Source organism: Neolamprologus multifasciatus, chromosome 10 (assembly GCF_963576455.1).
Source record: "Neolamprologus multifasciatus chromosome 10, fNeoMul1.2, whole genome shotgun sequence".
Lineage (NCBI taxonomy): Eukaryota > Metazoa > Chordata > Actinopteri > Cichliformes > Cichlidae > Neolamprologus > Neolamprologus multifasciatus.
The window spans coordinates 13,369,880-13,391,727 of record NC_140448.1 but is presented as its reverse complement, the minus strand read 5'-3'; the positions used below and the strand labels follow the sequence as shown (position 1 = coordinate 13,391,727).

At 41.1% G+C, this 21,848-nt stretch overlaps 1 protein-coding gene across 5 annotated transcripts in view; it reads left to right on the top strand.

The window, feature by feature from the left end:
• Window positions 1–21,810, top strand: part of dlg4a (discs, large homolog 4a (Drosophila)) — a 61,448-nt gene extending 39,638 nt beyond the window's left edge. For 3 of the 5 annotated variants that reach the window (XM_085175875.1, XM_085175874.1, XM_085175872.1), the window contains exons 3-22: window positions 789–845; window positions 7,988–8,041; window positions 8,705–8,755; window positions 9,692–9,816; window positions 11,452–11,621; window positions 11,765–11,901; window positions 13,396–13,540; window positions 14,276–14,411; window positions 14,518–14,674; window positions 14,769–14,871; window positions 15,259–15,373; window positions 17,086–17,262; window positions 17,372–17,414; window positions 17,505–17,535; window positions 17,955–18,002; window positions 18,114–18,215; window positions 18,382–18,554; window positions 19,210–19,322; window positions 19,432–19,523; window positions 20,426–21,810. In XM_085175875.1, the coding sequence (XP_085032001.1) occupies window positions 789–845; window positions 7,988–8,041; window positions 8,705–8,755; window positions 9,692–9,816; window positions 11,452–11,621; window positions 11,765–11,901; window positions 13,396–13,540; window positions 14,276–14,411; window positions 14,518–14,674; window positions 14,769–14,871; window positions 15,259–15,373; window positions 17,086–17,262; window positions 17,372–17,414; window positions 17,505–17,535; window positions 17,955–18,002; window positions 18,114–18,215; window positions 18,382–18,554; window positions 19,210–19,322; window positions 19,432–19,523; window positions 20,426–20,532 (2,136 nt within the window). In that variant the 3' untranslated portion in view covers window positions 20,533–21,810. Of the gene's footprint in view, window positions 1–788; window positions 846–916; window positions 5,658–7,987; window positions 8,042–8,704; window positions 8,756–9,691; window positions 9,817–11,451; window positions 11,622–11,764; window positions 11,902–13,395; window positions 13,541–14,275; window positions 14,412–14,517; window positions 14,675–14,768; window positions 14,872–15,258; window positions 15,374–17,085; window positions 17,263–17,371; window positions 17,415–17,504; window positions 17,536–17,954; window positions 18,003–18,113; window positions 18,216–18,381; window positions 18,555–19,209; window positions 19,323–19,431; window positions 19,524–20,425 lie in introns of those variants that run through there. The other 2 variants (XM_085175876.1, XM_085175873.1) reach the window with 2 other exon arrangements.
• Window positions 21,811–21,848: the final 38 nt, after the last annotated feature.

The following is a 21,848-nucleotide window of genomic DNA, read 5'->3' as shown; positions in this document are numbered from 1 at the left end:
CCATTTAGCAAGCCAAAATATTTCCAGTGAAGCACTGAATAGAAAGCAGTGTCTATATTAAGAAAGACAGGTAGTGTCTGTTAATAACAGGAGGAATCGGCATGAATCAACTGAATGAAGTGCTGTGCTGGATCAGCAAATGCAGCTGTCCTAACATTCATACTTTAATTACATGCTTTGTTGTAATATAAAACGTTTCCAGTGGGAGGAAACGGGTCTCCTGACATGTGAAAATGCTGCAGTGTTGCTGTTTGTAAAATTCATGGGCACATGGTGGATTGTTTAAAACTTCAGCTGTGCAGAGTAATCAATTCTGCTTTAACAAGCACTGACAGTCCCACTGTTTCTTAATGGTTGTATGTACCTGAGTGTTTTTTACTCTCTCATATATAAGCTATCAGTGAGTAGTGGAGACAGTCTGTCTGTGTCACTGTGTATTCTGCTTAGTTTGATTGTTTGATCGCTGTTCTGCATTAATCCATCTTCAGGGCTGGTGCTTGTATAAATGATCAGTATACAATTTTTAATCAATGTTTCTCGATGTGCTGTCTGTGTGGTACACTGTTTTTAAGATTTTGCATATAACAAGTATTTTACTTTCAACACTGTAGTACAGTATGTTACAGTGCGGGCCCTTTAACTGTCGCATTCAAGGCCTGCTTTCAGGATTTCTTAGAAATATACAAAATCAATCGCCACAAGAGAAAAGACTGAGCGGTACCCGCTGTTCTTCCCTGTGCTGATGTACAAGGCCTGCACAATTACCCTCTCCTTCTGTTGTTTTGCAGCCTGTGTTGATGTCTACGGGACACACTCCAATGTACACCTCCGCTGTTTCCACACTGGTAAGAGCAAAGCAATCCGTGCTGGTCCACCAACGTGAAAGTTACCGGTATCATCATCAGTCATCATAATCAGTGTGATTTTTATCTTTGTTCCGTGTCTTTGGCTGGCTGTCTGATTGCAGAGAGACAGCTGCCCATTCATCGCCATTTTATCTGTACTGCCAGAGTATGAGGTCATCTGTTTCTGATCATATCAGCGGCTTCATGCTCACTGTCATTCAAATCTCCTTTGTCTAACAGATTTGTTCTGCTCGTACTCAGTGGCTATTTTTGGGACTAAAATCACAGAAGTGGAACTGAATAGTTTTTCAAATGTTGAAAATTCAATCACACCGTAAGGCTCAGATCTGTCGTTACGTGCATGTTTCAGTTCCTATGTTCTAATTAAACAACACATAACCTACTATAGCATTTTTGTGCATGTAGAAGTTCATATTTCCCAACAATCCTAAAACATGTAACACAATGAGAAAACTATCTATGTGGTCAAGAGACATATATAAAGTCCTGATGTATGTCACTGCTAAACCTTTAGTGCTACATTGCTAAACCTTTGTGGCATGGATATGGACAGACAGAGACAAGCAGAGATTTGCAAGGGGAGACTGAAACCTGTAGGTGTCAGTGTTAGACCGTGCACACTCAACTTTCATAACCTTGAAAAGCTGGCTGTCCTGCTTCCTCTATAAAGCATTTTTGTGAAGAGGTTGCATTTGCATCTTGCTCAATGTGTTGCTCGCAGTTGCAAAGCGAAACGCGCTTATAGTGGTACAGAAATGTATCTATCACCAATGAGAAGTTGTTCCTTCCTAACCTTTTATTAGGATACTCAATTTAATTACATTTTATTTATGTAGCACAAAAATCATAACAGCAGTCGCCTCGTGGTGTTTTAGACTGTAAGGTAATCTAGAGAAAAGCCCAACAATCGAAGAGCCCCTAATGATAATGATAATGGTTATGAATAGTAACAGTAAAATAATATTCTAATCTCCACAATCTCTTTTAAGTAAGTGGTTTGGGAAAGGTGGGAAGGAAAAACTTCCTTCGAACAGGAAGAAACATATTGCCGAAACAGGCACAGAGGCTTCCATCTGGCCAATTTGGGGTGAGGGGAGGAAGACAGAACAAAAGACACACAATATTATATTGTGTTTCTATTAGTCGAAAATCTGAACATTAGAAATGAGCTGCTACGTAATTACTTTAAAAGCAAAAAGACAGGATCATTGAAATAAGTGCACTGTGGAGTTTGGCTTTCAGTCTCTCCGTGTCTCTCGAACAAGTAGTTACTCTTGTAAACTATACGTCATTCTTTGTCTTTGTGGGCCTGCCCTGACTTTGAACAGAACGCAATTAATAACACATGCTTAGAATTAAACTGTTTAACATATGGGAGACCACGCAGCCTCCAGCACGAAGTCATCAGTAAGAAAAATGTGTTTGTATGCGTTCCTTCAAACATGCACAGAACGACTGCATTCTGTTGATGCATGCACTCAATTTTCCCCACTGGTCGGGTTAAGTGTGTCCTGTCTTCAAGATGCATTGCAGCAATGCCTTTGTGTGTGGACGTGTTTGCAGCCGATGTAATGCCCGTGTGGTTGTCATTGATGTGTAGGCGGTATCGTCAGTCTGTGTCTTTATTGCTCTAATGGTGTGGGGTTTGCCAGTACCACTCCAGGGCCCATTGATTTATGGGTAGGATTGTCTCTGGAAACACTGCAATGGTTTGGCAAGTAATAGAAGGTCTTTGGGTTATGTACATGATTTAGCAAAGAGGTGCTTTAGCTTCAAATGACATCCATTTTTTTTAACTTATCTGGTAATGTAATTAGAAATCTTTTTTTTTCTTCACACTGCGCAGAACTTTTGATATCGATCTGAGCTCGTGCTGATGAATCTTCCCGCCTCTTACTCGATGTGACTCTTCGTGCCTGCATAAACATAGAAACTGATGTGTTGACTGCTCTGCTTTTATTTATCTGCTGTTGGTTTACTTAAAGTTCACGGTCTAACAGCAAGCGCAGCAAATGAAAGCTTTTTTGTGTCACATTGTATCCCGTCTGTAACACGTGGAGATTTCTTTAGGAAGTGAATTCACTCTTTGTTTTCTTATTACAAGTTTATATGAAAATAATGCTTTAAAGGGTTAGGGTCATCTGATTCGATATATTCTGAATGAACTGGCCTGAAAGCACTGTTTTTGTTCTCTTTCTCTTTATATAATTCTCCTTAAAGACAGAGATCTGTCTAAAAATGAAAAAACAAAACAAAAAACAACCTAGGGTAGGCTTTTTTAATAATGTATGAGGTACTTTTATTGTGACAGTTTTGAATTGTTGAGATAAAAACTCTACACAGTCCTTATCTTTGCCATTAATCCTTCACCTGACAAGCTGAAAGTGAGAAGCAGAAGGCTGTAAGTGCTTACTGAAGACTCCCACCAACCCATTTGTTATACTCCTACAGTTCTAATGAAAAAGGATGCATATCACTTTTCTTGTCTCCAACCACAGACGCAGTACGCAGCCCAAATCAGACAAATCCTTCTTCAGACAAAGCAGTTAAACCCTCTGACACGTGTCTGACACTTTGCAAAAAAAAAAAAAAAAGACAGTTTGTTTTTAACGTAAGGATCAGTTACACGTTTCTGTAGTGATTCCCCAAGAGCTCTCCATTATACCTTCCCCCTTTCTCTTCTCCATTCTTGTCTGGTCAGTATCTGGTTTCCATCTTCATTTTCCCATCCTCCCTATTTTTCTTTAATAAATGTTTAAATACGTCCCTGCAGCTTCAGTGTAATTACTGAGCAGCCGCAGCTCAGGTCCTTTGGGAAGCAGAGGGGAGAGAGAAAGAGGGGGAGAAAAAAATGCTGAAAGAGGAGGAGAGAGCTGTTCGTGCTGAATGGCGGAGTAAAGGATAGAGAGGGCCTTGCAGAAGGGCGAAAATATTAGATAGGTAAATGGAGGGATTTTATTTCACAGAATGAGAACGTTTGCTGACAGCTTGTCCTTCAGCATGTCCTTGCTTAAGTCTGTTCAGTGTGCGTCCATGCATTTGTGCATATATATTCCACGCCTGCCAATCCATCTGTCTTTCTGAAAGAGAGAGCTTGCACAAGCTTGGAAAAAGGATCATTTAAGCCTTTTTTTCTGTACATGGTGGTGTGCTTTCATAGTAACCTCACGTCCTATTTAATTATTCAAGGTAAAAATGGCAAACAAACCCCTCCTCTTTTCTTCAACTCCATATTCGATCAGGAGTATTGCTGTTAGTAGTGATGACAGGTCCTTCAATAAGGTCCTTAGAGATGTCTTGAGAGAATATTATTATATTCAATGTTATTTTCAACACAATTATATTCATCATAACAAAACAAAAATGCATTTGCAGGCAGCTACGTTGTTGATAAGTTTATGTAAAATGATGTTTTATACTGATCGGCCAACTTGAAAATAATTTGTGTTTGCAGTAAAGCTGCAAAAAACAATATTCACAATGAGCGGATGTCACATGAGGGCATCGGCATCTTAAACCAAGATAAACAAATGTTAAACCAGCCACTCTCTGTTGCTGTTTTTGCTGTTTTTGAATGAAGCAGCGCTAACATGGTAAAGCAGAAAGCCGAAGAGAGCAGAAGAGACACAAATATTGAGCTGAAATTAAATAAATTGAATGAAATTAAAAGGAGGATTTGTTCATTATCTGCAAACGTTGCCCTGCAATTACTCCAGCTTCTCCTCACGTCGCAAATCAAAATCTCCTTTGAAGGGCCCTAATTTACGGACATATACACACTTTCAAAAACAGCTCAGCTCTGGCAAAAACGTCACATGGCAAGCTTCATTTTTTTCCCAACCAAGCTGTCACTACTGTGTTCAGGCTTCATTCTTTTTACTAGAACTGGTACAGTACTCACAAACCTTTCAGTGTCGAGTGTTCCCTAAGAAAAAAGGGAGGCCAGTTTGCACCACTTGTCCTTCTTAAGTTCAGTCCTCAGCCTTTCACATCACCAGCGTAGACATTATACAGTGAGACAGCTAAGTAATTGCCATCAAACTTTCCTGCCTGCTCCTCTTTCTCTCAGCAGCAGGGATGGGAGGGGTACAGTACAGTAGCAGCAGAAAATGTGAACTGCGTTCTCTCTGAGCACAGACCAGTAGCAGGGAGGCACGGCTATCGTAGTCCACTACCAGAGAGGATGGAGAATGAAGGGATCTATTTCTTTTTATTCTGGATAGATGGCTTCCCGAAGAGTGGATGATCGGGTATCAGATTACAACAAGACTTACTGGCAACAAGTGATCAGCCTCAGCCTTGGTGGATGAAATCTTCAGCACCGACTCAACAGGAGGAAAACATTACTGAGCTGTGCTCTTTGTGTGATTCTGGACATGAAATCATTGCATGTCTTGAGCATGCCAGCAGGGTTCGATTAGATTTGAGTTAAATGTAAAGCTCAAGTGTAATATCTTAAGTTGAAACAGGTATCTTTTAATTGATCCACTGTGGAAGCTTACTGTTATGGCAGGGCCTAGACCTAATGGCTCGCTTGGCAACAATACCTTGGTGGTACTTTGTGGTGAATTTGAATGAAGATGCTTGCAGAGGGTACTCTAAAAAAACACCTTGACCACACTTTCAGTGTGTCTGTATATCGTTGTAAGACTTGAACAGGATATAGAATATCAATGACTGACATCTAAGGACAGAAGCGCAATGTTTATGTCTGTGTGGTACGCCAAAAAGATGGGCTGCCGATTCCTCAACAATGTGCGGAAGGGCAAGAAACGTCGGCATCGTAAAATGGTAGGCATGTTTTAAACATGTTTACTTCATGTTTGCTTGTTTGTATGACTCCACCTCAACATAGTTGCACAGATTTTAATGAAAATGTCACCGGCACAGAATATTACATTAGTGTGTTTTGTTATTTAAATATTTTAAAGTATGTGCATTGTGTCATTGTGTGATTTAAAAGGCACCAGGATTTTTTTTAACTTTTCAAATTGCTGCCATTAAAGCTCATAATAGACATTTTAATCACAGTGAGCTCGAGTAATCAGATCTGCTAATACTAATCAAGTCCTGCTCAGGCCGTGTGTGAGTAGTGATGCAAATTTGCAGAGTCCTGCTTGAATTGTAAATGCATTAGTGTCCGTTTGCTGATGGATGGCGGTGCTGCCTATAGAGCCATGCCAGGGATGGCTGAATAGGTGGTGTTAAAATATAGGTGGGCAAGAGCAGCCAAACACTGTAAATCCTAACCGCTCTGATGTCGAAAGACTTGACAGAGCGGAGAGACAGAAAGAGAGCTCTGTCAAAATCCCTGCAGGGAAATTGCCTGCACTAGGCTTAGATTTCTGCTAGCTATACTCATTATTTCTCTCTCCAGATAAGGATGAATTTGACGTAATGTTCAGTAGCACCGCTGGATGCGGCTACCGTGCGTGATGAAGCCGTGCACAGGCGATGCTGCAATCAGACAGTGAGCAGTTGAAACACTCGTCAGAAGAGAGATTTGTGTCTTTTCTTTAGGAGGACTGACGTTTTGTGAAATTGCCAGAGTCGTCGGGCAATTCCACACATCCAGCATGTTTAAAAGGAGCAGGCTTCACTGAACTTTTTGGCTCCTCAGATATAAATAATGTTGTTAATGAAATAATTTTGCTGTGCCAGGATGTTGTTATAGTGCGTGCTAGCTCTGGGACACAGAGTGAAACAAAGGCTTCATTAATGTCATTAGTTACCCCTGCACTTTCCCTGCTGCGCCGTGGAACGCCTAATGAAACTGAACCATTACAAACAAAATGTAAATTATCTGCATTTCCTGCTGTGATCAGTCAAAATGCATGTTGTTAAAAGTCTGCTGAAAAGCTGCTGCACTGCTATAATGTATTTCTACAGTGTATCACATCCAGATGTTGTTTTCAGAGAAAATATGAATAAGCGGATAACACTTCTTCCTCTGGCTCAGCTTGAACGTCTTAGAGAGTGTAAACAAATAACTTCCCTTTGCATCCCATAAAGATCACTGGCTAGGATTATGAAGCCGTTTTATTGAAAGCGCATGTGTTTGGATTGGCCGCGTAGCTGTTTGTGTGTGTCAGAGCTGTCAGGTCTGTGAAGGTCAGCAGGCTGATTTTGTGCTGCTGTTTGCTTTTCTGTAAGCACTTTTAGATGCACAGTGTCTTCCCCATGCTAATCAGCGTGCACTAAAGAACAGTAACAAAAAAAAAATGAACAATGGGGTTTGCACAGGGAGTCGGTCAACAGTGTATTTGCATTTTAGAGCGACAGATAGACTGAAGATGTGAGTGAATCCCAGAAAGAATGATGAAAGAACGAGAGTACAGTGTTGATGTCCACTGTGGCGAGCTGGTGCTGTATGAATGAAACTGAAGTGAAATAAAAGAGCGTGGATAAACTGTGACACTTCAGGTGAGCTGGAAGAAAATTCTTGGCAGGTAAATCCAACTCACGTCCACGCCAAAAATCCTGTCCACCCACTGATTTGCTGCTTTTTGTGCTATTTTCTGCATCACTTTGATCCTGATGGATAACTTGTTGAAATGCTGTGGTTTAATCTGGCTCTGTGAGCTTTGCTGCAGTATGGTTTTGGACAGAATCGCCGACCATTAAGCATTATACTAAATGGGCTAATCATGCTGTGTGTCATTGTCATTATACCAGTTTACCGTGTCTTCATCATCCTCCGACTCTCCACAGAAATTGCCATATGTACGAAATACTGAGATGTTTGTTTTGAAACGATGGGCAGGAACATATCCGCAATATCCATGAGATGACCATTTAGTGCATCAGCTCTGTAATTCAACTAGCAGCTAGAGCAAAAATAAAACCATGGCCATGAGTATAAGGGCCTGTGTGAATTATTTCTGTGTCCATTATGGACGGATGATAACGAATGGTTTAGGAGCAGTGCTCTCCATCCTTTAGCAGAGTGATAACCAAAGCATAGTGAGAGCAGTGTCATCACAGCTTACAGCTAAAATGGTCATCAGTCTTGGCTGCGACTGCAGGTTTCAAGGGTACACTGAGAGCTCAGCCGAGACTTGCCTCACATTTGAATTTCTGCCATTATTTCTTAATAATGTTTCCTTTCTCTCTGCCTCCAGGGAAACACTCCTCCAGTGGTCGTGAACACTGACACACTCGATGGCTCCCCATATGTAAGGATTATGTTTAATCTTCCCTTTATTGTATTATTACGTTAGGCTTAACCACATGGCTAACTTAACTGCCTTCATATTCATTGTACATTATCAGTTCAATTCCACTCCTTTCCCACCCTGCAGGTAGGGCTTTGCACACTGTTTTAATCTGCACGGTAACAGTGATGAATTTTTCCTTCATTTTAATTAAATTAGCTTTCTTTGTTTGATATACATTTGGCAGAATAGAAATATTCCTTAATTTGCTTCAGAGTTCTGAAATAGTGTCATATCTGTAAGGAAAAGCAGTGACCGTATCATCACGAGTTGTGTAGAGAATGAGGAACTGCCTGCAATCACAGAGCAGCAGCAGCAGCAGCATTTTTGCACCACTACGGCATGAAGAGAAGTTGTTTTCTAGGTCAGACACCAAAACACTGAAGACTGAAGTTACTTAAATCTCCTCGTCCTCTTGAACTGTAATTGCAAAGGTAAAGCTGACGTGGAGCCAAGTTGTTCATCCAGAAGGAAGGATGGGACTGAAAGAACAGTGCGGCAGTCAATAGTGCACATATGATGATCCAGTCCTCGGGACTAATGCTAGAGATAAAATTTAGCTGACTGGTTGTGACAAAAATGGTCTACAGGGACACCACCCTTAAACTGATGTCTTCTTGACAGGTGAATGGGACAGAAGGCGAAATCGAGTATGAGGAAATCACACTGGAGAGAGTGAGTGTCATGATGTGATCTTTTAAACCTCATTACACATTTACAGTCTAGTTTAGCTTTTTATGGATACATGAATGGAAAAGTGCTGTGAGTGATATATCTATAAATGCCACTCCAGTCATTCAAAGACATGGAAACACGAAACCTTCAGATGACAAAGTGAAAAACTAAGTACAACCTCACTGCTTCAATTGGGATTTAAGAATTAAGTAGCAGCAAGGTGCTGCTAATCAAATGCACTTGAATAAGTGATTTCCAACAAGTAAAAGCACAGGTTTTGACAGTTTGCTGGTCTGGGGCACTCAGGTGTGTGATAACAGAGTGCAGTAATTTTCCCAAGGTCAGACTGTGCAATGCTCAGAGAAATTTCCAAAAAGTTAAATGTTAGGTTGATGACGGTACAGTTATAAAAAGACTTAACAAGTATGGCATTTTGGAAAAGTTGCCAGGAGAAATCCTCTTCTCTCTAAAAAGAACATGGCAACACAGCTTTGTAAAGTTTTATGTAAACAAACCAAAGTGGAAAGTTTTGGCCCAAACCAAACACAGCATATCAGCACCCAACACCTCATGCCAACTGTCAAGCACTGGCTTGTTTTAGAGCCACAAGACCCAGGCACCTCAATGTCATTGAGTCAAACATAAACTCCACTGTTTACTAAAGTAATCTAGAGTCAAACGTGAGCTAAAGCCCAAAAACAGAACAGTGACCCCAAGCACAGCAGCAAATCTACAACAGAGTGGCTCGAAAAGAGCAAAAGAAGGTATTTTAATGTCCCAGTCAAAGTACAGACATCAGCCTTATTAAAATGCTGATGCAAGAGCTCAATAGAGCTGTGTTTTTTGTTTTTTCACAGGACTGCATGCAGTCACAGGAAAACTTTCTCTCGCACATGAATGTAGATAACTGTGTGTTTTGTTTGCATTGAATTGCAGGGTAACTCAGGCCTGGGCTTTAGCATAGCAGGGGGAACAGACAACCCTCACGTGGGCGATGACCCCAGCATCTTCATCACCAAAATCATACCTGGAGGAGCTGCTGCTCAGGATGGACGGCTGAGGTAAAAGCGCACACAGCGAGCTCCAATAAACACAAATCCAGTCTGTACGCACATAACCAAAACCCAAGACAAGAGAAGTGGATGCTTAAGCAAAGCCTCCCGTCTTCTTTTTTAAGTGCAAAGTAATGTAACACAGTACTGTACATAACTCGTTGCTCGTTCAGTCTGCTCAGCTTCAGAGCTACATGTAAGAGCATCTGTCTGTTTAATTTAAGAAAGGCATGCCTCAGCCTAGCTAAGAGTTTGTATTTTCTTCCCCGACATGTTTAAAGGTCTTTTTGCATTTTGATGCCATGTTTAAAAGAAGTAAAGTAAGGCTTAAATATGTTGTATATGACAAATGAGGTCCCACTTTAAACTCACGATATGGAAAAGCACGTTTAAAATGTGGTTTGTGTGTCAAGGTTAGTGCCATAAATCTCCACACTCTCACTTAATGGACAAAACATGTAGCGGCAAGCTGCAACATATTTTTGGAAGAAAAGAACTGTTCTCGCCTAAATTTCAATGAAAAAAGATGGAATCCTAACCATGCTTGTTGCAAGAATATGTAATAATATGCATGTTTTGCCACTCTCATAAGAGGATGTAGTACAGAGTTTGCCTTTCTGTGGGAAAAAAACAACACTTAGGATCCATTTCTGTGACTGTGCTTTAACACAGACTTCTTTACACTTGACCTATAAACCTCCATCTGGAATGATGAGTTTGAAGAAGACCTAATGAAAATGCTCATATTTGCTTGAATGCAAGTATTATTTTTTTGTCCTTGGCCTTTAATTGAGCTACTATCTGCTTATTTTAACGTGGTTGTTAAAAGGTTCTTCCATCAAAGTAACCGATTTATTTATTTTTTGCAGTTAAATGACGGTTATTTGGAATATTTAGTCCCCTACACATACACATGTTTAATAAAGGTTGTGCTCAAATCAACACAGTGCATCAATAAATATATACGGATGCTCTGTGGAGGCTGAAAAAAACATTGCATGATAAAAATGTGTTCAATCTTTCCTACATGCAGCCTTGCAGATAATATGCAGCTCGGATGATGTAACATCATTTGCATGAAGATGTCAGCTGTGATTGGGTCCCTTTGGATTTGACTATAGTGATGTATTTCAGTGGTTAAAGCTCCAGCAGCCTGCAAGAATAATTTCAGTCCTATTTACGCATCATCATTTTCATGGCCATAAAATACATTTTGAATACATGAATGGAATCACGAAAACACGGCCCTGGAGGGGGGAAAAAATGCATGTGTCTGAAAATAGCAATTTCATCGCTGAAAATCAGCTTCTCCTATACACACAGGCTGTCACTTTCGCTTTACCTATCAAGTCGTCATCATTTTTTATGAGCGGTTAACACAAAGAAGCTATACTGCAGCTTTCCCCCGGTGCTAAATCAATAGAGCAAGAGATTATACCCTCTTTAATCTTAGTCACTGAGAAGTGGAGAAAAAAAAAGGCTGCAGTGAAACTGGATCCCCAGCGCGGCTGTAGCTGGAGATTGACTGTTCCTGACCTCGTCTGGTGGAGGATTACACCCAAACTTCTTCACCAAAACAAAAACTCATGCGGTATTTTTTCCTCTCGCGCCCACAGTCTCTCTCTGTCTCTCTCCATTTCTTAGTGTGAACGACTGCATCCTATTTGTGAATGATGTGGACGTGAGGGAGGTGACACATAGCCAAGCTGTGGAGGCTCTTAAGGAGGCAGGTGCTATCGTCCGCCTCTACGTTCTCCGCAGAAAACCAGCAGCGGAAAAAGTCACTGAAATCAAGCTCATCAAAGGGCCTAAAGGTATGTGCAAGCGAGGACTGGTGCAAAGCATCAAGGCTTTTGCGTGGGCTTACGGATGCTAAGCTGTGCCCTCTGGATTTAGCAAATCTACTCTGTGTTAACCTGCACCTCCTTTGCTCACGCTCTGCTCCCCCTTTTCTCAGGATTAGGTTTCAGCATTGCTGGAGGGGTGGGGAACCAGCACATACCAGGAGATAACAGCATCTATGTCACTAAGATCATTGAAGGCGGAGCAGCTCATAAAGATGGGCGTCTGCAGATTGGGGACAAGATCTTAGCGGTCAGTCACTCACATATAATAGCTTCCAGCATGCAGGGACATGTGTCCTCATACATGGACTCGTGCTCACTCGTATGCACACTCACACATTGCGCACATATGAGGCACTGACGTATCAAGAGCCAAGATAAATTACAGCTCTCAGTTTTCATGGTTTAACATTACAGCCATTAATATGTTAACAGATGTGTAGGATGGAGTGAGCCTTAACTACAACAATGCCAGAGTGATTTCTAAGCAGCATTACTGCCACCTGCTGGGGAACACACGGCTCAACACCACCAGTTTCAAAATGGTGCTGTTCCCACTAAATGGTGTCTGAGCTGTTGCTTTAACTCAGAATGGGATGTGGCAGCATCCTTTTGTTCCCTGTGAATTTGTTAAAAAATACATTATGTGTTCTCTCTGTAACCTACAGTTAACACCACGCAGCCACAGTTTCTTTGATTTAACTCTCAATCAGCTGGAACTTGTCATTCCAACTATTTCTCTCCCTGCATTTCCCGTCCACTTTAAAGGTGTCTAAACCAATTTGAGTTTAGCGATTTATACTCTAATTTCTGCATCAGAGGTGTCAAACATGAGGTCAGTGAGCCAGAACCAGCCCTCCACAGGGTCCCATCTGGAACGCTTTGCTAAGTGTGACTGATGCGATTTTTCCACATTTGACAAAGCATTTGGTTATACTAACAGTAGACTGACTGAATGTGGAGGATATTGTTTTTCTTAAGATATATATGCATTTAAATAAATTCTGTTGTATTTATATAGCGCCAAATCACAACAACAGTCTCCCTGAGGCACTTTACATTGTAAGTTAAAGGCCCAGAAATAGTAGAAGAAAGACCCCAACAATCAGACTACCCTATGTTGCCCCAAGTACTTGGCAACAGTGGGAAGGAAAAACCCCTTTTTAACAGGAAGAAACCTCTAGCAAAACCAGGCTTAGGGATGGGCAGCAATCCACCTCGACCAGCTGAGGGTGAGAGGACCTCAAAAGGTTCAGACTCCTGGATGCTTCATAAAATATCAACATTTTCCAAATGTATCTGGTACCTTATTACATTAAAAAACAGAGAGAATTTTAGATGTGTTAGGAAGTGGTTTTACTGGCCTGGCACACTTGATATCTCATGGGGATGAATATAGCCTATGGATGGAAATGAATGTGACCCCCGCTTTTAGACAAAGAGAGATTCTCTCATGGAGCAACTTCACTTAGTGTATTATTCAAACTGGTCTGTGTTACAATAAATCACTTAAAACTTATAGTTCTACCATTAAAAATTAATGTTATTAACATCTTTCCCTAACATGTATTAACTTTCCACAGACTAAACTGTAATTTTGCTTTCATTACTGGAATCTAGCTGCTAAATGTCTCTAATCCGTGAGTGCTGCTGGAACACACATAATGAAGTCACAGGGGTGACAGCCTTCTTATTTGCACTTTGTTACCTTACCTGGGTTTCCTTGCTTGTTGCGAACAATCAGGTGAACAACGTGTGTCTGGAGGATGTGATGCACGAGGATGCGGTGGGGGCTCTGAAGAACACAGCCGAGGTGGTGTACCTCAGGGTGGCCAAGCCCAACAACCTGTTCCTGACCAACTCGTACAACCCTCCTGACCTCACCAGCAGTAAGCCTCCATCCTTCTGCCCAAATTTCCTCACCCCGTATTAAAGAGAACTTTGAGCTATTAAAAACTAGACCTGCTGTTTTTGTGTTTGGAACAGCTGTCAAAAATAGAACAGAGGGAGAAAAAGTCTTATTAAGTGCTAGAGATGACTGTGGGATTTCTATGAATAGTAAAAGCTCAGTTCAGAACCAGTTTCTACCAGTTTTCTCTACAAAGTGAGAGCTGTGGTGGGCCCTGAGAGGTCACACACACAGAAAAAAATGCTGTAAAAGCACACGAAACACAATGAAAAGTGAATAAAACACAACAGAAATACAAATTTCACCAGAAAAAAGTTTCACAAAACACAACAGATGTGATATTGGGAGACAAAAACTTAATGGAATAGCAAGCTAACAGTAAACGTCTAATAGCAAACATATATGTACAGTATTAAAACACGTTACTTTCACCTTTTCTTTTGTACTACACTGATGAATCCTCTGTTTATTTTGAGCGTGTCTCAGTGCATGTTTTGGTTTCTGTCACTTTTGTCTCGTTATTTTTCCCCCCAAAACACAGATTTGTTTTCCGCTACTCCCGTAGTGTTTCCTTTTCTATTTTTCTGGTGTTTTCTTAAGTTGCAGTGCAACCTGTGACCTGAAACCAAGAAAAAAGTGCATGAAAATTGAAGTACAATAAAATCCATGTGCTTGGTACGTTACACCTCATTTGGTTTTGTGCTTATTTTTCCAGCATATTCCCATATGGATACTGAACTTAGCCACCCAAACTATCTCGGATCTGATTACCCGCAAGCCCTCACTCCCACCTCACCGAGTCGGTTTTCTCCTGTTCTACACGGCATGATGGGAGATGATGATATTCCCAGGTGAGCAATGATCCTTGAACTGCAGTTTTATCTTGTTTATTTATTATTATTATGGGGGCATTTTAGCCCTATAAAACTTATTTTGTCTCCTTCATCGCTTTTTCAGAGAGCCTCGTCGAGTTTTGATCCACCGAGGCTCCACAGGTTTGGGATTTAACATTGTCGGAGGAGAGGATGGCGAGGGGATCTTTATCTCCTTCATCCTGGCAGGCGGTCCAGCTGATCTCAGCGGAGAGCTGCACAAAGGGGATCAGATCCTCAGTGTAATGACAGTTTTCTTCATGTAATCATGTAGTCATGTAATCCTTAGCAGCACTGGGTCGTCAGGTGTTAACAGTCATGGTGTGTGTGTGACAGGTAAACGGCGTGGACCTGCGTATGGCCACACACGAACAGGCAGCTGCAGCACTGAAGAACGCTGGCCAGACAGTTACCATCATCGCGCAGTACCGACCCGATGGTAAAACCACTGAGAGACCTTCTCACAAAGAACTTTATATGTTGCAAAACTTGTTTGAGCAATGAGTCTAAAAATTGGCCTTTAAAATAAGCTTCAAAATCTCTTTTTGAAGAAAATGACTAAATGCAATGGTAGGACTAGTTTTTTAAATAAGGTGGAAATGTAGACGATGGGCAAAGAACAAAACAATGACTTAGTAATTTCTCATTTAGATTCTTTTTGAAACAAAGAGATCAAACATCTGCAGCTAAATCCATTTATCCACACTTCAGCCACTGAAGGACTAGACATGGAAAAGAGAAAGATCTTTATCATTATTGAAGCAAACATTTTAGGTGTCTGAGAGTAAAATATGGAATTTTATATGTTTGTGTTTCTCTGTTGCAGAGTACAGTCGTTTTGAGGCTAAGATCCATGACTTGAGGGAACAGCTGATGAACAGCAGCATGGGCTCTGGGACGACAACCCTAAGGAGTAATCCAAAGAGAGGCTTCTACATCAGGTCTCACACTAAAAGCAGAAAAACTACCTTTGATATTAGCCTTATAGGATGAGATCAAAGTGGCTCGAGGATACGGTTTTTGGGTTAATGCATCGTTTGACTGCAGCATAGCAGAAATCCACAGCTTTTTATCAATAATAAGAGAGGTTATATTGCAGCATATATCGTATGGATGTTTCAAATACTTCAAATAATGCAGATTTAGTTCAATTGAATGTTGTTTAAAGTATTTTGAGTCAGAGAGCTAAAAATCTACCTGCACAAAACCAAAAATATGTCAAGCATATTTAACTAAAGAAAATGTCATTACTTGAACTCAGCCGTCCTTCCACTTGAACGCCATTATGCTGCCAACTGTGTCTGCTACAAAGAAACATTTGCAAAGCCTCGTTCAGTTGAAGTGTTGAGTTTTGAAAGTCAGAATAGGATCTATAGCCGCAGGAGTAGAAGTAGAAGCGTTATCAAAGGCAATGTATAGTCTGGCTTCAAAGGCACACAATATGAAGTAAGAATAGAGAAATAAAATGACAAGGCGACATACAAAAATCACAAAAACTACAAGCCTTAAGAGGAAGAAGGAAAGAAGAGGAAAAATGTAAAGTATCTGTCTGCAAATATGTCTCAGTCAACAGCATTAGAGTGTTTATTATTGTTTCCTGGGCCTTTATATGCATTTAGCTACCATTTGATGTATTCACCGCCAATATTAGATTTATAGGGAGTACCAGCAGGACACCATTGCATTACTGTGTTTACTGTGTATACAACAGACTCACGTGTTTACTGAAGGTAATCATTTAGAGCAGTCAACACAACGTTACTGAAACGCTCTTTATTTTCTGCGCAGTTAAATAGAAATGTCACGATTAATCCATGGAAACTAAGCTCTACAGCCACACAGCAACCAACCCACATTGAATTTACTCTGAAATGTTCCATTTAAATATTTACACCAACCAACTTATTAACTATGTTTATTTAAGACAAACTAAAGAGTACTTGTAGTGCAAATTATCTTCAAAATCACTGCAGGTTGCAGAAATATTTTAAGCCAAAAACCAACAAGCAAACATCCAAACACCACATCACATCACACTGCACAGAATACACACTGGTCTTTATAAGAAGTGTGGGTGAGAGGACAAGTCGCTGGTATTCAAGGTATGCTTTGCTCGACAGAAAAAAAAATCCTGGAAAGAGAAGCAGTTCAAGGTTACAATTCACACAGTGTGTTATACGTCCACTGGCACATGGAAAGCAGACGCTGTCAGTCATGCTTTTAAAGCTCATAATTAGGCTAAATCCAATATTTCGTACAAATTCTTCTTTTCTGAATAACGGAAGTCGTGCGGGGCACTCAGTGCTAGCCACAGGTGGCTAAAAACAATTGTTTTTAAAAATGCCAGTATAGCAGCGTGCCCCCAATGTTTTATTCCTATCCGCTTTGTCTTTATGAAAATGTCAAGCATGTTTCTGGTCCTCTCTCTCCATTTAGTCAGCACACTTGTTAAAATTCAAAAATTCTTTTTTTAGCACACATCGCTTACAATGTAACGTTTCCAACTGTACGGATGTTTCTGTTATCACGATGCAAATTAAAATATACTAAAAGCGCAGTTTTTGGAATATCAGTGGCTTTTTTAAAAAAAAAAAAAAAGATATTTAAAGCCTTTTTATGAAATGCCTCATTGAAATCCTCTTTTTCCTTCCAGGGCTCTTTTTGACTATGATAAAACTGCCGACTGTGGCTTTCTCAGTCAAGCACTTGGGTTCAAGTTTGGAGACGTGCTGCACGTGTTGGACTGCGGAGATGAAGAGTGGTGGCAGGCCCGTAAGGTCAGCCCGCAGAATGAGGCTGAAGAGGTTGGCTTCATCCCCAGCAAGCACAGGTCAGACACTTTATATGTACCAAACTTACTGAAATGTAGAGTAAAGCGCTGCAGCTCGGTGCTAATGACAGGTTGTCTCACCTTTGTCACACATTTTTCTTCCTTACAGGGTGGAAAGAAAAGAGTGGTCTCGTGTTAACACCAAAGAGAGGGTACGTTTGTTCATTATAGCTTTCTGAAGGAGGGGAGTTCATTCAAAATGTGTCCTGATCGGTAAATATCTGCTCTTGTCTCTGTTACAGGACCTCGGTCGGGACAGCTTGAGCACACAAGGTAATTCGGTGGATGCTCTTTTGCATCCATTAAGAGATTAGTAATATGCATTAAAGGTGCAAGTAGCTGGAACTAAAACAAATGTGTGAACAAAGCAGTGTTATCATCACCTTTGCTCTACTCTTGGCATTGCTGATATCTCTAAATGCCACTATTATTTGAGCAGATTATTGACTGCCAGATATGAATCTAAGACTTCTCCTTCAGTATTTCCCAGAAGGCTATAATCCAAAGCACACATTACGTCAAACACTCACGCCTTTAACACCTTGCCAATAATGATATCTCATACATTTGCTGCCACCTTTGAAGATACATCATCTGCCCTGCATATAAGTACGAACACGCGCATGCCGATGCAAACGTGTCATTTGTAAGAAGGCAAAAAGAAACTGAACGCTTCTGTGTTCTCTCACCAGGGAGAGATAAAGCCTCACACAGTTATGAGACAGTTACCCAAGTGGAAGGTAAGGTGAAGTCTGCTCTTTCAGGCTTTTATATGAATGTTCATTGTTTTGATTTTCTCTTTTGTGAATGATTCCGCTCTCTCTTTATCCTTTCATTCTCTTTATGATAAGTACATTATGCAAGGCCCATCATCATTCTGGGTCCTGTGAAGGACAGGATAAATGATGACCTGTTGTCTGAGTTCCCCGATAAGTTTGGATCTTGTGTCCCACGTAAGTAATTACGCTGTCAGTCTCAGAGACAGATGTGTTCGCCAGTTTTCACTTGCTGCCACCGCTGCACAATGCGACAATATTAAAGCGATGTGTGCGCAGTGCATCAGACAGAGGTAATGCTGAGATTCAAAATGAGGTGCGCTTTCTGTTCTTCGTTTGACAGACACCACGCGGCCCAAGAGGGAGTATGAGGTGGACGGGCGAGACTATCACTTTGTGTCCTCCAGGGAACAGATGGAGAAGGACATCCAGAGCCATCGGTTCATTGAGGCTGGACAGTACAACAGTCACCTGTACGGCACGAGTGTCCAGAGTGTCCGTGAGGTGGCTGAGCAGGTGTGCAGCAGCGTGTTGGATAATGGGTTTTATAAAATGGGATCATTACCTCCAGATTCATTGAGATATTGAAAAATAATGCCATAAAAACCTTTTAGTACTCAGAGTATGAAGTCAGGCACAAGGACATTACTTAAAGGAACAGTTTACCCCCAAATATATTTACATATTTTACCTCTATACCTGCTTTTTATTCATCTAAATGGGTTTGGGTTTGAGTAGATATGTGCAGACTCGACCTTCTATCATGTATAATATACTAAATAGCACTTGGGCTGTGTGGTGAAACATCAGAAGTAACGCTTCTTTCAGAAACCACAAAACCACAGTTTTTAGGAGCTTGAAGGACCACAAGGCAAATATTTAAGTCCATAGTATTCAGGTGATGGCAGATATCTCTTCAAAACTGGTCAACTGACGCAAAACACTGTAGATAAATAATACTAAAAGACATGGGGAAGAAAACCCTTACCCCTTTAAGTATGATGAATCCGTTTGCACTAAAACCACTTTGTGTTTTATAAAAGCAATGCTCCGTTTAAGTAATAAGCTGCAATCTCTTGTGGCTCAATTAACCTACAATATTCATTAGTAAAATAACATTCTATTTTTGTATTTACTTATCATTTCTGTTCTTGCTTGCATGCATGAGCAGCAGGGGAAACACTGCATCCTGGATGTCTCAGCCAATGCTGTGCGCAGACTACAAGCAGCTCAGCTTCACCCAATTGCCATCTTTGTGCGGCCCAAGTCACTGGAGAATGTCCTGTATGAGCTCAAATCTTCTATATGCATTTGGAAAAAAATTTCTGACTATGATTATTCTTTACAGCTTGAAAGCAGGCGTGATTTTTTATTTGTTTGATCTGATTAACAGAGAAATCAACACTCGCCTGACAGAGGAGCAGGCCAGGAAAGGAATGGACCGAGCCCTCAAACTAGAACAAGACTTCCTAGAGTGTTTTACCGGTAAGAGCATGCAGCAATCACATGTGCACGAGGTTTGGTTTTCGGTTGCACTTAATTACAAAAAATTTTAAATGTAAAGTCAACAAAAAAGTAAGCTTTTTTCAATGCACTGTCTATCCACTGTATTCTTAGCAGAGGGATTCACATTTAGGTTTTGGCAGAACCAGATGGAAAAACAGGATTTTATGCGTCTGTGTTTGCACTCAAATGTAGGATTACTCATAATCTATTTGATATGGAAAAAAAATCATCTCTTTTATGATTACAAGATTCTAGAAACAACAGGCTGACCGTGTTTTGCTGGCGCTCGTACGCACACTTTAGAAGGTGATCAACCTTCCTCTGATTTTTTTTTGTTTAATGCCAACAAATGCCAGCGACCGGGCTCCGCGCTCCCGTTTGTACTGGCACGACTGAACAATCTGAATAAGAAAAGGAATGCCTTTTGGGAGGACTCGGGGCATTTTAACATTTAAGCGATGCATTTAGGGCAAATCTCAGCAGTTGGCAGAATATGAATGCGAGGTTTCACAGCAAATTCAACGCTGTCTACAATTTCTAACAAATCATGAACAGTGGGGGGGTGTGACATTTCATCAACCACTCAAAGCACGTGGGAAACTGTGTAGAACTACTTAGCTGATGTAAATGTGCCTCTTCTTTGATGTCGTACACAGATTGTAAAACTATATCCATAATTGATTATATCTTAAATTGTCATTTCCCCAGTTTCTCTTTATCCCCACGCCACCACCCAACCAATGTTTCAATTTCATCTCCTGTCTTTGCTCTTTCCTCTTAATTTCCTGCTGCCTGTGTCATTTTTTTCTTTAACCCATACCTTGTTCTATTTGTTCTTTTCTTTTCTCTGCTTCTGTCGCGCATGCTGTGTCCTGCTGCAGCTGTCGTGGAAGGGGACAGCTTTGAAGAGGTCTATCACAAAGTAAAGACAGTGATTGAGGAGCAATCAGGGCCTTACATCTGGATCCCCACTCGGGAGAGGCTGTGATGCTGCACCCGCTCGACCACCCCTCCCTCACAGCCACCGATCGACCGCCACCCTTCACCCTCACAGCCAAGCCAGCCTCGCCTGCCTGCCTGTCTGTCCTCCAGCAAAGTCAGTGCTTAGGCAATCACTGAGAATGACACAGAGAGATAAACGCATACTAAGACAAAACACAGCGACACCGCGAGGCAAAGAACGATACCAAAAAATTAAAAATAAAAAGGAAAGAGACTCTGACACAGATGTAAATGCAGCGATGTATAAAGAGACTGAGAGAAAAGACTAAACCAGTATCCCACTATAACGAAGCCGACCCAGTTCACACTTTGCATTAAAATGCATCTCGGATACACGAGTGGACAGCTCTAGATGCAGCTGTGACTGCACCCTAAACTAGGTGCTGGTGGGGGTGGGGGGGATGCAAATATCCAAATCACAGTTAATAACTTGTGTATATGTAATGTGTTTAACCTGTGTTTGGATACAGGTGCACTTTCCCACCAGATAGGGAGCAAATGAAGTGACTATTTCAGGCGGATTTCAGTTGCATTTTGATGCCAGGTGTGAACTGCAGCCCACGTCACCTGGAGCTCAACACAGCAGTCTAGATGTATGTGGACATGAGACATTAATTCTGAGCAGGGCTCGAAAGAAAATAAAGGATGACCTTGCAGAGATGGACCCTGAGGTGCTATCGCCTCACCTACAGAGCCATCTCGAGTCTCATGCCGACATTGAACACCTCAGTGCACCGATGTCTCAGATGGAGGTCCCCCCTCACTTTAAAAACAAACAACAAAAGACAGTGGCCACTCTTTTTATATCACCTCCTGGCTTTCTGTCCTCCTCGTCCTGCCACCTCTGCCTTGTTTCAGGACAGGAACGGGGAAGACCGAGAACAGGGGCCCAGATCCAGCTGAGTCCCACGTGACCAGGAGTCCTTTCTCAGCAAAGACCCGCTTTTTTTTTTTCTTTTTCTTTATTTTTTTTCTTTTTGTGATTCTCATCTTGGTTCTGGGTGTGAACTCAGAATAACACCTCAGTGGCCAAGACTGACGTTTGTTCGGGTCACCCCATGTTGAAAATTGCAAGGCATTATTTAAAGGCAGTTCAAATAATTATATTGCTAAAAACCTCATACGCTGAATTTCTGCATGCATCCTCAAAGACAACGGAGAGAGAAGAGAAAAACAAAGGAAGAAAATCGTGATAATAATCTAAAGGAAGGAGAAAAAAGTGAAGGAGTTTGTTTTTTTTAGCATGTCTCAAGAAGAGAAGAGAGACATGATCATGTGATTATGGTCATGAGAGGCCAGTGC